Source organism: Melanotaenia boesemani, chromosome 11 (assembly GCF_017639745.1).
Source record: "Melanotaenia boesemani isolate fMelBoe1 chromosome 11, fMelBoe1.pri, whole genome shotgun sequence".
NCBI lineage: Eukaryota > Metazoa > Chordata > Actinopteri > Atheriniformes > Melanotaeniidae > Melanotaenia > Melanotaenia boesemani.
This window is the reverse complement of record NC_055692.1, coordinates 23,767,822-23,781,248: the sequence shown is the minus strand read 5'-3', so window position 1 is coordinate 23,781,248 and position 13,427 is coordinate 23,767,822. Positions and strand designations below refer to the sequence as shown.

At 38.7% G+C, this 13,427-nt stretch overlaps 1 protein-coding gene across 1 annotated transcript; it reads left to right on the top strand.

Moving 5' to 3' along the window:
• The first annotated feature begins 30 nt into the window (after positions 1-30).
• On the top strand, positions 31-13,073 carry LOC121649420 (glycerol-3-phosphate acyltransferase 4). The gene is made up of 13 exons (XM_042000242.1): positions 31-167; positions 916-1,533; positions 3,357-3,426; positions 3,526-3,826; positions 6,674-6,748; positions 6,842-6,931; positions 9,031-9,124; positions 9,263-9,378; positions 9,575-9,630; positions 9,722-9,807; positions 9,942-10,070; positions 10,330-10,409; positions 11,349-13,073. Exons 2-13 carry the CDS (start codon positions 1,366-1,368, stop codon positions 11,455-11,457), a joined length of 1,374 nt encoding a protein of 457 aa, XP_041856176.1. The 5' UTR covers positions 31-167; positions 916-1,365; the 3' UTR covers positions 11,458-13,073.
• Positions 13,074-13,427: the final 354 nt, after the last annotated feature.

Here is a 13,427-nt window from a genome sequence, read left to right as displayed (position 1 = left end):
TTTGGCCGGGGCTGGACTTCACAAATACGTAGGCTGTTGCCTTAAGCTGCCGGTGGTGAGCTCGTGTTGTCCGGCGGGAGGAGTTTGGCTACAGTCCGGGAGACAAAGACAAAGTGATGGACGGGTGAAGTCCTACTGTATCGACTTTGGATTAACAGTGACAGAAGGTTGGTCTAATGTCTCCATCTCACACATCACGCATTTTATAGTTTGGATAACACTCCGCAAGCCATTTAGTTCTCGCACAAAATCCTCTAAAAGGTTGGCTCAGCATGTCAGCCTGCACTGTCGGATGAGAGCAGGCTAACGTTAGCAGCATGAGGAGCGGCACGCCAGGCGATAGATTTTAGCATAACTGTTAGCGCGGAGGCTAAAAGCTAACTTCAGCATAAGCTTTAATTTGCGCGCATGGGTTCAGCACTCTTCATTTCCAACGCATAACTGTAACTTATATCTTAATACATTTTAACTGTGTTTCTTGGCTTGAAAGGCTGCTTAATTTTACAAAGCCGTGGGTATCTGTTAACTGTTGGCGAGACTGATTTTATTCGGGATGGAGGCTTCCGTTATCCGTCCTACTGCATCATCATAGGGTATAAGGATGGAGGGCCTCCAGCTAACGTTATCTTTGCACCGCAGCTAATAACAGTAACATTTATATTATCTAGTCAGTCACAGTTAAAGACATACCCGAGTGTTGACATTCTCAAAGATTACTGGCACCGGTGTCTTTTCAGTATAATCAGGGGCTACTAGTAAATGTTAACACCGGTGTTTAAAACGTGCTCAGGAGATGCTGACATAAGGACACGTTTTCTGTCTGGCATTATTTAATTACATGTAATCGCTCATGGGGAATGGTTCATAACGTTGTAATTCAGATGGTCTTGACCGCCTGTTTATACATTTTTGCAGGTCTTTGACACTGAACTGCAAAACCCCCAGATCACCACCAGACAAGGAGACCACCTGCTGTTTCCAGTTGTTGTTTACATCTGTCATCAGCGGGACTCATCTCTCAAATAACAAAGGACATCTGCTGCAGGGACAGTCCGTTTTTTCAGTGCAACTCCTTCAAAAACCTGCCTATTTCTGGAATTTTTCCCCCTAATTCACAGTGAAACTAATGGAATTCAAGGAGGATGCCCCAAAGGGCAAAGTCAAGATGGTCGCTTGCACTTATATTGATTCTTCATTCAGTGTAAGAAGAAGCTCCATTCTCTAGTCATCTTGATGAAGGTTCCTTTGTGACAAAAGATAAGGGCCACTTGGGGCCAGGAGGTGGAAACCTGTACCTCCTCTGACACCAGCTCAACTCTGTATAATATAACAATATAAAATTTTAAATTGCCCCCTCACATCACCATGGAGCTTTTCTTCAACCCTTTTGATAACTTGGTGTGCATCCTGCTGGGTATCTCCTTCACCGTGTGGTTCACCCTGCTGCTGGTCTTCATTATTGTGCCTGCCATTTTTGGGGTGTCGTTTGGCATCCGGCGTCTTTATATGAAAACATTGTTGAAGATATTTGAGGTAAGAGCTTGCTGCCAAATAGCTGATTGTTTTCTGTTTGTACAGAAATGATAAAGCTGGATTTTTGCCCCAGTTTGAGGTGTTGTAACAATTATAAATGATGATGAAATGTACATTGTAATTACAAAAAAGAATAGCGTAGCTATGTTCATTTTACTGTACCTGCCAAGTATATTAAAAAAAAAAAAAGATCAATAATTAAACTTCACATTGATTATCCTACAACAGCAAAGTTAGTTTTAGAGAATCACTTCTTTTATGCGCAAGACTTGAGGCAGTGCTGACATTGGCCTTTGTCTTTAGCATCCAACCGGTGTCTGTTGTATTAACTGGCTCATACAGATTAACATCCTGCCCACAGGATATTCTTCCATTGTTATGTAACTACAGAAAACTGTGCTACAGACGTTTTCAGTGTTGGCTGTGACATGGGTGCGTTGCTTACTGGTTGGGAGTTATCACTTTTAAGAAATGAGTTCTTATCACCACTGATGGTGTAAACGTGTCAGCTGCACTGCTCTGGTGTAACATCAAAAGTGAAGCAAGTCATCTGTTTCTGTCTTGTGCCTCAGAGAGCAGCTCTTGTGCCAGAAATAAAATAATCAGTGGGACATTTGAGATGTTCTCGCTTCCCAGTTCCAATTGCTGGTACGAGATTTTGAGGGAAAGGGTCAAAGGACAGACGTAGAACAGTGTGAGCAGTGTTTTGCATGATTAAGTGCACTGCTGAAATCTCTTTTATCAGAACCAGTTCAACACAAGACCTGGTGAATCTTGTTATTTTGTTCCCTTTTTAACTAGAAGGAGCAGCTGGATACCCGTTGCTCACTCTAGGAATAACTGCTGTCAACTGCAGCTGCATTTTTATAGGATGACTCGGTAATACAGCTTGTCACGACAAGATTTAAAGGGGAAGGCTTATGGTTAGAGCTGTGTGTGCATTTGGTTTGAATTATGAGCACTAAGAGAAAGCTCAAATGCTCCCTCTGTGATGTGTGCTAAATTTTATTTATCTAAAAATAATTTCAGATAGTAGTAAATAAAAAAAAAAAAAAGAACATGCTTTTAGTTATTTGTAAGCTGAGAGATTTTGTCCAGAGTGAGATATGCAACCACAACCTGCAGGCACTGAACATTCTAAGAATATTTTTGCAAGTACCCCGTCTAATTCTGTTTCTGACACATGCAGAAACTGCTGCACAGCATTACTGTTATCGAGTACATGTCCAAACGTGCACCTTTCATGCAGCATCGGGTTCTTTACTATCTGACTGGTCTTTAAAAAGCTAACTTTAAAGTTTGCACGTGCTGTGGTACCGTAGCATGAGATTGTTGGCTAAATAAATCTCATCCAGCGTATCCCAGTCGACAACTCCCTGCTCTTTCCTTCTTGTTTTATAGCCAGAAGAACGCAGTGTCCTCTTCTTAGCCTTCAGTTTGTTTATATCTCAACGTAACAAGTGCTCTCAAAGTCCTGTATTTTCCTCTTTAAGATGAATCAGAGGATATGTTTGACATGCTCATCTCAGTTGCAGTTTTGTTCTCTTCAGATTACCCTACATTTTCTCCAAGCACTTGTCAGTTTGCTGAGTTTATAGTTGTATCAAAGCCATGCCTGTGGGGCTGTGAAGCAACTTCAAACCGTAACACTTTCACAGTGTCTGAGCTGACTTAAACTTTTTAGACATTGTCTTTCAGTCTGAAAATTAAAAAGTGTATTAATATGAGCAGCTTTATATAATATAATCTGTTAAATAAGGGCTTAGTCTTGTATTTTTTTTCTCTTCTCTTTATTTATGCAAATTTTCCACCTGTTTTTCTAGTGGGCTACACTTAGAATAGAGAGAGGAGCCAAAGAAAAGAATCACCTCCTGTACAAACCTTACTCAAATGGTAAGATATGCTATCATTGTCTGTTGTTGCACTGTGTGTTCAGTAGGTGTGTTAACATTACCAATGCTAAGAACATCCTGTTTGTCTGTATTGCTATAGCAATCATTGCCAAGGAGCCCACCTCCTTGGAGGAGGAGATCAAGGAGATCCGGCGGAGTGGCAGCAACAAAGACCTGGACTCAGCCCCTGAGTTTGAGATGTCTGATATCTTCTATTTTGCTCGGCGAGGAGTGGAGAGCATCATGGATGATGAGGTGACTAAGCGATTTTCTGCTGAGGAGTTGGAGTCCTGGAATCTGCTGACCCGCAGCAACTACAACTTCCACTATATCAGCCTGAGGCTGACCGTCCTATGGGGGCTGGGCCTCCTGATCCGTTATGGCTTCCTGCTGCCACTCAGGTATTAGGTGCACTTCAGACTCAGAGTTGGTTTAATATAAAGATACATTTTCTAAAAGCTTGGTGGTGTGTTAAGGATGTAAATCGAAACAAAAAGAAAACATAGGAAAATTCTTTTGACTATACAAAAGAAGGCTATATATAAAAAATAAAGCTAGCAAGCAGACGAACCTCAAGATTAAATACTATTAAAATTTAGAGGACTGCAATGCAATTATAAAACAATTATCACAGCATCTTTATGCATCCTCTTTTTTTATTTATGCATGACTTCCCCTGCCGTCTGAAAACACTAATTCACAAAATATAACAATCCAGAAATAATTGACTTCTAGTATCTTTTTTGTCATTGAAACCAATTAATGTGGGCAGTTAACTGTAAGCTTAATTTTGCCAACACCATTCCCAGCACTGCAGTAGAACTAACAAGACAAGACAAGTTTACTTGTAGCCGCAAAGTAATAAGCAAGTAATGACACATTGCAGAATTAATTTCAAGAACGTTTATACCAAAGACGGAAGAACAACCGATTTATTTCAGTAGACTTGCCGCAGAGTGAGAGAAACAGCTGAGTCAGTTGAGCTGATATCTTGTTTATTTCAGGTAATATAATGGTAATAATGGAGCCTGAGGATTTAACCATCAACTTGCAGGACCGTTCAGTCTGTCTGAACAGTTCAGTGAGCTATCACTCATGGCAGTGAAAAATGCTGCTCTCTACCAGAAGCAGAAGACCGCTTCACCCCACAAACTACAGTTCAAAGACAAACTACACATCACGGATTTTCAGCCGTTTTATGTGGTTAAATCATATGTATATATGCATGCTTGCAAAAGCACTAAGTTTAATGTTGTTTTTAATAAGTTCAAAATGTTTTAAGAAAGAAAAGGAAAAAATCAATTTAAATCGTATTTGGTTTGAAAAAATCAGATTGTATTTATTTTATTTTATTTTTTATTGTCTAACTGCAGGATCTGCTGCATTAAAGCGCAGAGGGCCCCCCTGCACGTGTCTGTGCACAGCTCAAAAAACTGCAAAAGGGGGGAGCATTAGTGGATGTGACATGGGTAACTTGCACAAATGTTTAACAACTTAACGGGCAGCGTGGCTCAGTGGGTAGAGTGGCCGTCTTGCAGCCTGAGGGTTGTCTGTTCGATCCTCCGCCTGTCGAGCTCATGTCCCTGAGCAAGACACCAAACCCCAAATTGCTCCTGATGGGTCGTGGTTGAGCTGCCTTGCATGGCAGCTTCCGCCATCTGTGTGTGAATGTGTGTGTGAATGCGATGCATCATGTAAAGAGCTTTGGGTATCATCCCAGGTACAGTAAATACAGACCATTTGCCATCCTTAATGCTTATTGTCGCAAATTTGTGATAAAATTCCTTCTTGCCTTTTGATTTGGTTTGATTTCTTTTTATCTAGTTAATTCATTTTATTTATTTTTTATTTACTGTTTTTTTTTTTACTGTTGATGAATTTATATAATCATTTATTTAATATTTAATTTTTTGTTTCTTATTTCTTCCTATATTTATTTAGTTTTTATGTCATTGTAAATAAATGCTGGCGTTGAGGGGTAAGCTTCATGAACAGCGTCCTAACATCAAAGTAATGTTTGTGGAAAGAGCCAACAGACTGAGTCAGGATAAAAAAAAAAGAAAACATTCGTCTGTTCCAAACAAATGGCCAATAGTGTAACCTAATTACAAAACTAGACTTTGTTGTTAGTAGTAATCCAACCACATTTGGACTTTAAAGCTGCTATGAGAATATATATGTACAACGTACTGAAGCAGCAAATATGTCCCTCCATGAAGCACAAATGAATTTGTTGGACTGATGTGGGATTTAAAATGTGTGAACTTGTCCGGTGTGGTAGTCCAGGAGACCTTGTAGATTGAAAAGTTGTTAAAAACAGAGACTGGAGGCATGCACTGGCTGCAGAGCTTTACAAGTCTCTGGTTCATCACATGTAGAAGTTCACATACACTGGAACACATTAGCCGGAAATTTGGTTTCCAGTCCACTTGTCAAGTATTTGGTTTGACTGAGGGAAGAAATGTATACACACAAGAAGATTAAAAAAAAAAAGCAGCAAAAACATAGAAGCTGGCTTTGATTTAGGGACATTACTCAAATTAAAGTTGGGTTTAGGGTTATAGGGAAGCTTTTTCTTTAATTCACACATTTGCTCATACCCCTACATAGAGCTGTGTTTATTTATTCATATCGTTTGGAGATTAGCAGTGCTTGTTAGTACAAGAGGCCTTAAATGTGTACCCACTGTAAGTAAAAGAGATCAGGCTCATCTTAGACAGTCATTGGGACAGTGACGCATTACTAAGCCTGGTTGGCTCATGTCCAGTTGCCAGTGGGGAGATGAATCAGGCCACTGCTGCACAGATGGACATCATTGTAGTCTCCTGTCCAGTTATAGATGCTCTTTAGCACTTTTTCTGTTAAATATTGGCTCTGCTTACCACCTGCCTGAAACCATCTCCTCTCCTTTATTTTTCTAATCCTCTCTGAATTTAGTCAGCACCTTCCCTGGATGACTGGTTCATCCAGATTAGTTGAACCTGTTGACCATCTTAAGCATTGCCTGATATGCCATCCTGTAGGTGGTTTATTCTCTGTGATGTCGGGGGAGTAGAGGAGGGCACAAAACTCTCATTTAAAGATGAAATCCCCAATCACCTGGGTAACATTACTGAATTTGTATGTGTGGTCTGGATAGTTGTTCTTCTTAATGATGCTTCACAGTACCGAAGCAGCACCTTGACATAAGTGTTTTACTGTAAGCTTCTGGGTCATTTAGCCTACCAAAAGTGCCATCTCTTCTCCAGGGTTACCCTTGCCTTCACTGGTGTAGGCCTCCTCGTGTTCCTCACCTCTATCGTTGGGCTGCTGCCAAATGGAAGGTGAGACAGAACACAACATCTTTGTTGAAATTTATCAAAATGATACTCTCTGATTTGCTGATGTTATTGTACTTTGTACCCTTTTTCTTACAGAATGAAAAATTTCCTAAGTGAGAAAGTACATTTGATGTGCTACAGAATATGTGTCAGAGCTCTGACTGCCATTATAACCTACCATGACAGGTAAAGAACCTTCACTGTCTTCCCACATTCCTGCAAGTTATGTGACTGATGTCTGTTGTGAAGCAGTTGACTCTGAAAAGATGCAGGAGTGATTTCATCTTTCTAAGTCAGATGCATACAAATGAATAGTGAAGCACTTAAAAGACATAATGGAAGTTAATAAATATTCCATTGACCATTGTTTTCAAATGTAAATTTCTGTTTTACCTGGACAAAACCACATAATTTCACAGGTATTTTTACTTACTTTGCTCAGTTGGTTACAGTTTTAAGCGTCTTGTTATTTCCACTGACTGTTTTGACACAATTTTGCTGGTTTTTTTAAATAAATGTTTATAGGTTTATGTGCTGCATTACAGCCTTCTGCTTTTGTCTTATTAGTTTTATGTAGTTTCTCAGCAAGTTGGCCAATTGAACAGTTTCTTTTGTATAATTTACCTTGATAACCATTAAGTTCTTAATGAAAATTTGAATTAAAATGCTAGCATATTAATTTACTATAAGTCTAGACAAGTCACCTTTATTAAAATAAGAACAACAGGTTTTTATTTATGTATTTACGTAATTACATACAGGCATAAATTTTCTTGAAATGCCGCCATGGTTCTGGTGTAGTACATGCTTTAAGTTCTGGAAAAACACATTTTATGTGAGCAGTGGTTTCTTGCCCCTATGTAAAGGTTTCTTCTACTTCCTTTTCGCTAGCTTGTATTTAATTATGTGAACCTCTGCAGAGAGTGTGTGCAGACACAGAAAGTATTAGCTTCCTATTTTTAGGTCTAATGTTGTTTGACACTTGTAAGTTGCATTGGATAAAGAAATATTCATTGGATACACATGTAGCCTCTGCTAAATGTGTAAATTTAATACATTTAACAAAAAACGGAATATGGAGAAAATTGCATAAATGCAAGTATTAGCAAACTATTGTTTTTACGTTATTGTGCAAAGCAAACATTTCAAGAGATGGAACATTACAGTTCTTAACTTTTAATTAAGATTAAGTTTGGAGTGAGCAGAACATTAAATCCAAATAATGTTCTTATCTCAGAAATGAGCCACAGCAGACCTCATGCCCTGACAGGAGAAGGGTTTCTGTCAGATTACATAACAACCGATGAGGCATGCTCAGAGAACAACAATCTGTGTTAGTGCTTGAAATCGGAGCCCCCTAGAGTGTGAACATGAAAGCAATGGTTCCTGAGACAAGGCTCAAACCTGTCTGAATGCATCTGTGTTGCAACAGTCATTTTTAGCTTATAAGTAGCACAAAACTGAGTATTCGTATACACAAAATCAAGATAAACTGTGAGAACCACTTGGTATGCTGTTATTTATAGATCATGTACAGGTGTATTTTTTTAGCTTGTTTGTTAGTGAGGGGAACATTTTACATATGACCTTTTTTGGAAAGGCATGAACCACGGCAGTGTTTTTATCTAACGGCCCATGTAACAGGATGTAAAAGAGGAAGTTGATGCTTTGTGTATTTGTTCATAAACTGTAGTAGCTGAGTAAAGGAACCACAGCCTGTAGGGGGTATATGTTTATGAGATTGTACATGGTATTTAAGAAGGAAGTATGACCATTAATGCACTCATATATTGTGCCAGCTAAATTATAAGCAGGTTTATATTAGCAAGTGCATTTACTGTTTGGATTTTAAAGCCATAACTAAATGAGTTTATAGTTTAAAGGGGTAAGAGTAAGTAATGGGCACAATGCGATGTCTCAGAAATTTAAACCAGTATGTAAGCATTCATTGAGCACTTCCTGGTTAGGATGGCTGGCTATTTAGCCCAGTGGGGAATAACGTGTGGAGCATGTTCTTCCCCAGTATAGTGCTAAAAATATTCACGTGATATAGGAAATGTTGCTAACTCTATTTAAGATTGTAACTCTATCCTTGGAACGTGGACTCGGTCCTGCATGCTCAGGGTCAGACCACTATGTACACTCAGTTTAATAAGCATGATTACCCACTGATTTAGTCAAACCAAATTAGTCATTGACTGTAATTTGACACTGTCACGCTCTTTGTTGCAGTTTCTAATTATGGATCCTGCATTGAATAATAGTTTTTCTTTTTACCACCTTAGTGAGAATAAACCCAAGAATGGAGGTATCTGCGTTGCTAACCACACCTCACCGATTGACGTCATCATCCTTGCCAGTGATGGCTGCTATGCCATGGTAACTATACTACTCTATTGCAACATGCTGTAAAAAAACATGTTGACACTGTTCTCTGTTCTGATTGCAGCTGCTTGTTGAAGTGACATTTCTACGAGAAATAGATGCGTTGCTATTTGCTTGTGTTTGTGTTGTTAGGTTGGCCAAATTCATGGTGGCTTGATGGGTGTCATTCAGCGATCCATGGTCAAGGCTTGCCCTCATATTTGGTTTGAACGCTCAGAAGTGAAAGACAGACATCTAGTGGCCAAAAGGTGGTATTACAACCTGTTTTTCTGTGACTGTTCTTGAGTTAGTTGCCGTTTTTAACTCAGCATGTTAAAAATATTTTTTTTTTATTTGACTGTCAGTGGATTTGACTTGATTTCTTAATTATATAAATGTAAAAGCTGTGTTTTAAACTTTTAGAAATATTTTTTATCATTAACCTACATCTTTTTTTAATTACAGATTAAGTGACCACGTAGAAGATAAATCTAAACTGCCCATTCTCATTTTTCCAGAAGGTGAGCTTCTTGTATTGAAGAATTGTATCGTTTCACTAGCTTTCTTTTAAAGACCTTTAAGTCCTATTTTATCTTTATCTCAATTTGCCAGGTACCTGCATAAACAACACATCAGTAATGATGTTTAAGAAGGGCAGTTTTGAGATTGGTGCCACAGTCTACCCTGTGGCCATTAAGGTATGATCTCTGCTTCTGTTTATTTCTTATTACTTTTTTTATTTCCTGCAAGGTGTCATTTTATCTGTCAGCGTCATTATTTTTTGTCTGTAGCCTGTACACTTGTACTGATCTTTCTAATGTGCTCCTCACAGTATGATCCTCGATTTGGAGATGCCTTCTGGAATAGCAGCAAGTTTGGAATGGTCAACTACCTTTTGCGTATGATGAGCAGCTGGGCCATCGTTTGCAGTGTGTGGTACCTTCCTCCCATGTCTAGAGAGGTCAGACTCCAACATTAACAGATTTAAAGATTTTTTTTCACCACTAGTGACCTTTATTTGAGCTTGAGTGGAAAGGGGTCAGAGAAGTGGGGGAAGTGGGATGGCATTTAGCAAAGGGCCCTAGGCTGGGATTCAAACCTGGGCAAGCTGTGTTGAGGGGCTTTAGCCAGAGATTTTATAGTTGATAACATCCTTTGTTATTTATTTGTTGTGACTACTTGTTTGCCAGCTCTGTATTCATTTAAGTCATCTCTGACAGGAGGGAGAGGACGCTGTCCAGTTTGCCAATCGTGTAAAAGCAGCGATAGCCAGACAAGGTGGACTGGTTGACCTCTTGTGGTAAGACATTGTTTACACTCATTCACTGCAAGACGAGTACTAGTGTAATCAGTAACATTAATGACTGAACTGAATTCAGGCCATTGCATGGATTGTAATTACTCTCTGACTGCAGTTTATTGGATCTCTCAGCAGAACTCGGTCAGTAAAAATTTAATACCAGTTGTGCTTTTCCTGCTTGTTGGTACTGCATTGTTAAAGTTTCTAGTGGCCTGTACATATTAATGTTAAATTCTGCAGTTGTGTCAATGGTTTTACTCTGTAAGCAGCGATTTTCAGTATTTATTTTAATGTTGACGTTTTTATAAAGTTAGTGAAGAAAACATTTTACTTTTAGCTCTATAAGCTACTGTAGTGATGAACAGAATAAATGGTGCTCTAGTCTGAGTCTTCCTACTGGATATTATTATAATTATTATCATTATAAAACATGAGAGGCCTCAAACTTTTGTTGTGTTTGAAATCTAATGATATTTTTTTACAATGTTTACTGCTTTACAACACCATTTCTGGAAAATCGATGCTGTGCAAAATGTGAATTCCAGCAGAATCTTTTGCAAATCATATAAGGTCTGTTTGTATTATAGAAAAATACCAAAAACAAAATCTTGTAATTAAATTTGGAAACTTAGAAATATGTCCAGCTGCATACGGAGAACAGTGAGGGGAATTTGGATTGGAGCTTAATCTTTTACAAGCAGATTGGAGGGTCTCATCACACGATAAAAAGCTGTGCATAAATTCCTCAACTAATTAAGACTAATGGCTTTCATATTACAGTGTAATTCTCTGTTCAGCCCAGTCCTGGATGAAATGTCTGCTGCATTATCATAAATTGCAAGCTGTGGTCCAATATATTGGTTTTACATTTTTATTAGAACATCAGTGTGTGAGATCTTCATAAATGTCCACAATAACCATGCATGAACTCTTTTGTAGGGATGGAGGACTGAAGCGAGCAAAGGTAAAAGATACCTTCAAAGAAGAGCAGCAGAAGCTGTACAGTAAAATGCTGGTAGGCACGCAGGAAGACCGCAGCCGCTCCTGAAGAGCTTTCATGAAAGTGGACTGGCTCATTGATGCAACTGGGTATCTCTGACTAAGTGAGTAGTCAGCAGTGGTGTCCCAGTACTGAAGCAGCTGGACTGGGAAAACTTCGCCCTGATGTCAACAGTTCTCCATTTGGCTTCCTCTGTCACTGCCTCAGCCTGGCAAGTTAAGCTGCATCGCAGTTACGGGGTCCACAGCTCCCTGTTGGATTAGCTTGCTTGCTGTAGAAATGAGAAGACAGTGAGCACGCAGAAAGTCTTCCTTGGTGGTAATCTTTTGAAAGGGGGGGAATATATGTGATCATCTCTCAATAAGTTCTGGTCTTTGTTTTGATAGTTGTGACTTTAATTTTCAACACTTTATTTGTTTGTTTGTATCACACTGTGTTTAAGTTAATGACTGGATTTTCCTTGAAATGTAGAAGAGGATTACTGTAGATAAAATCTAGTTTCTTTTAAATCTGAAACCTGTGACTGAGTTGGAGGTTTTCATTACTGGTGAGGACCTAAATTACGGGGCAAAAACGCCAGAATTTGTACATTTCAGATATTTTTATGGGCTTTTTTCCAGGAGAAAAAAAAATCTTGTATTTTAAGATTTGTGCTTTAAATTAAGACTTGTATCAACACATCACTGTAGGCAGAAAAGCACCTGATATGTTGCAGGGTTCTGTGTTTTCCATGGAATGTGTAAGTTCACACATTGTGAAGTGGAAATTGTGCACCTACAGCTACTTGAACGGAGTCATATTTATTTTAAACAGATACTCCTCTTGTCAGCTATGCAGCATAAGTGGAGTAAAGGCATTAAAGTCCCTTCATTAAAGCATTTCATTGAGATGTTTAAGCATTGTCCCCTTAAGGCTTACGGCACACAGGTGACATAAAGCCCATCGTAAGTGGTCACCTGACTGAAACACAGGCATAAGTGGCAATCACCGGATGCTTGTTCATACTAATACACTTCCAAACATGTTTTCATTGACATCTTGTTTGTGCAGTTAACATTCCTCCTTTATTTCAATGAATTAATGAACTCTAAACGTTATTTTCTTTAAAAGTCTTCCTCGTATTTAGCAGCCTCAAGGAGGACTCGAGGAGAAACTGCAGCTGTAATTTGGACGCAAGCATTGGCGGACAGCCCTGACTAGTCTCACTAGTTTGGTGTTATCAGGGATAGTCATTTAGATTGTGTCTAATCAGTTCATCAAATAAATGTTCAAGAATATGATTCTAACGTTGACTTTTGTGATTATATTAAATTATAAGGCTGTTAACACGGATACTAGTGAACATGGAGAAGTGCATGTCTTAAATATGCACGCTACAGGAGCTAAAGGAATTTACTTTTTCCACTGTATGTATAGTCATTAAATACCATATATGGTTCATACTCAGTAGAGCTACTGTTAGACTTTACCTCTCAAGTTTAATGTGAGCTAAATGGATAAAAACTGCATTTGCAATTGTTTTTGGAACATAACATTTATTTATTATACTTTATTGGCTTATTGTTGCTTTTCTGTACTATTTTTTTTTTTTGCAAACATTTCCTATGAAGTTTGTTGTTTGGCAGAATTCACTACAACACAATCTCACATAAAGATTGACAATTTAATTGTGATTTATTTATTTATTTTTCAATATATTTGTTTCTACAGGACTCAGTGTAGTTAGAGATCTGGTCTAAATAGGATTTCTTTTAATGGAAATGTGCTTCTTCCAAAAACTCAGGGTTGTCCTGGGTGCAGTAACCCACTCCTGCATCCTGTCAGGGAGATTTCCATTTTTAGCTGCCTTTGTCTCTAAACCGCTGTTGGAAGGGGCAATATTATTAAGCATCTCTGTTACAATAGGTTTAAATGGAGCAGTTGATGTTGATGAATGAATAAAGCACAAAGTGCTCGAAGAAAGGAGTGAGAGGAAGCTGGAAGAGGAGCTCAAAGGGTGGGTTGTGTAACCCATGCCA

What these genes read in the sequence shown, in the direction of transcription:
- LOC121649420 (XM_042000242.1), top strand. Translation starts at nt 1,366, where the DNA reads ATGGAGCTTTTCTTCAACCCTTTTGATAACTTGGTGTGCATCCTGCTG. An exon ending in GGGCTGCTGCCAAATGGAAG is followed by an intron (nt 6,749 to 6,841) that starts GTGAGACAGAAC and finishes TTTTTCTTACAG; the next exon opens with AATGAAAAATTTCCTAAGTG. An exon ending in CATTCTCATTTTTCCAGAAG is followed by an intron (nt 9,631 to 9,721) that starts GTGAGCTTCTTG and finishes TCAATTTGCCAG; the next exon opens with GTACCTGCATAAACAACACA.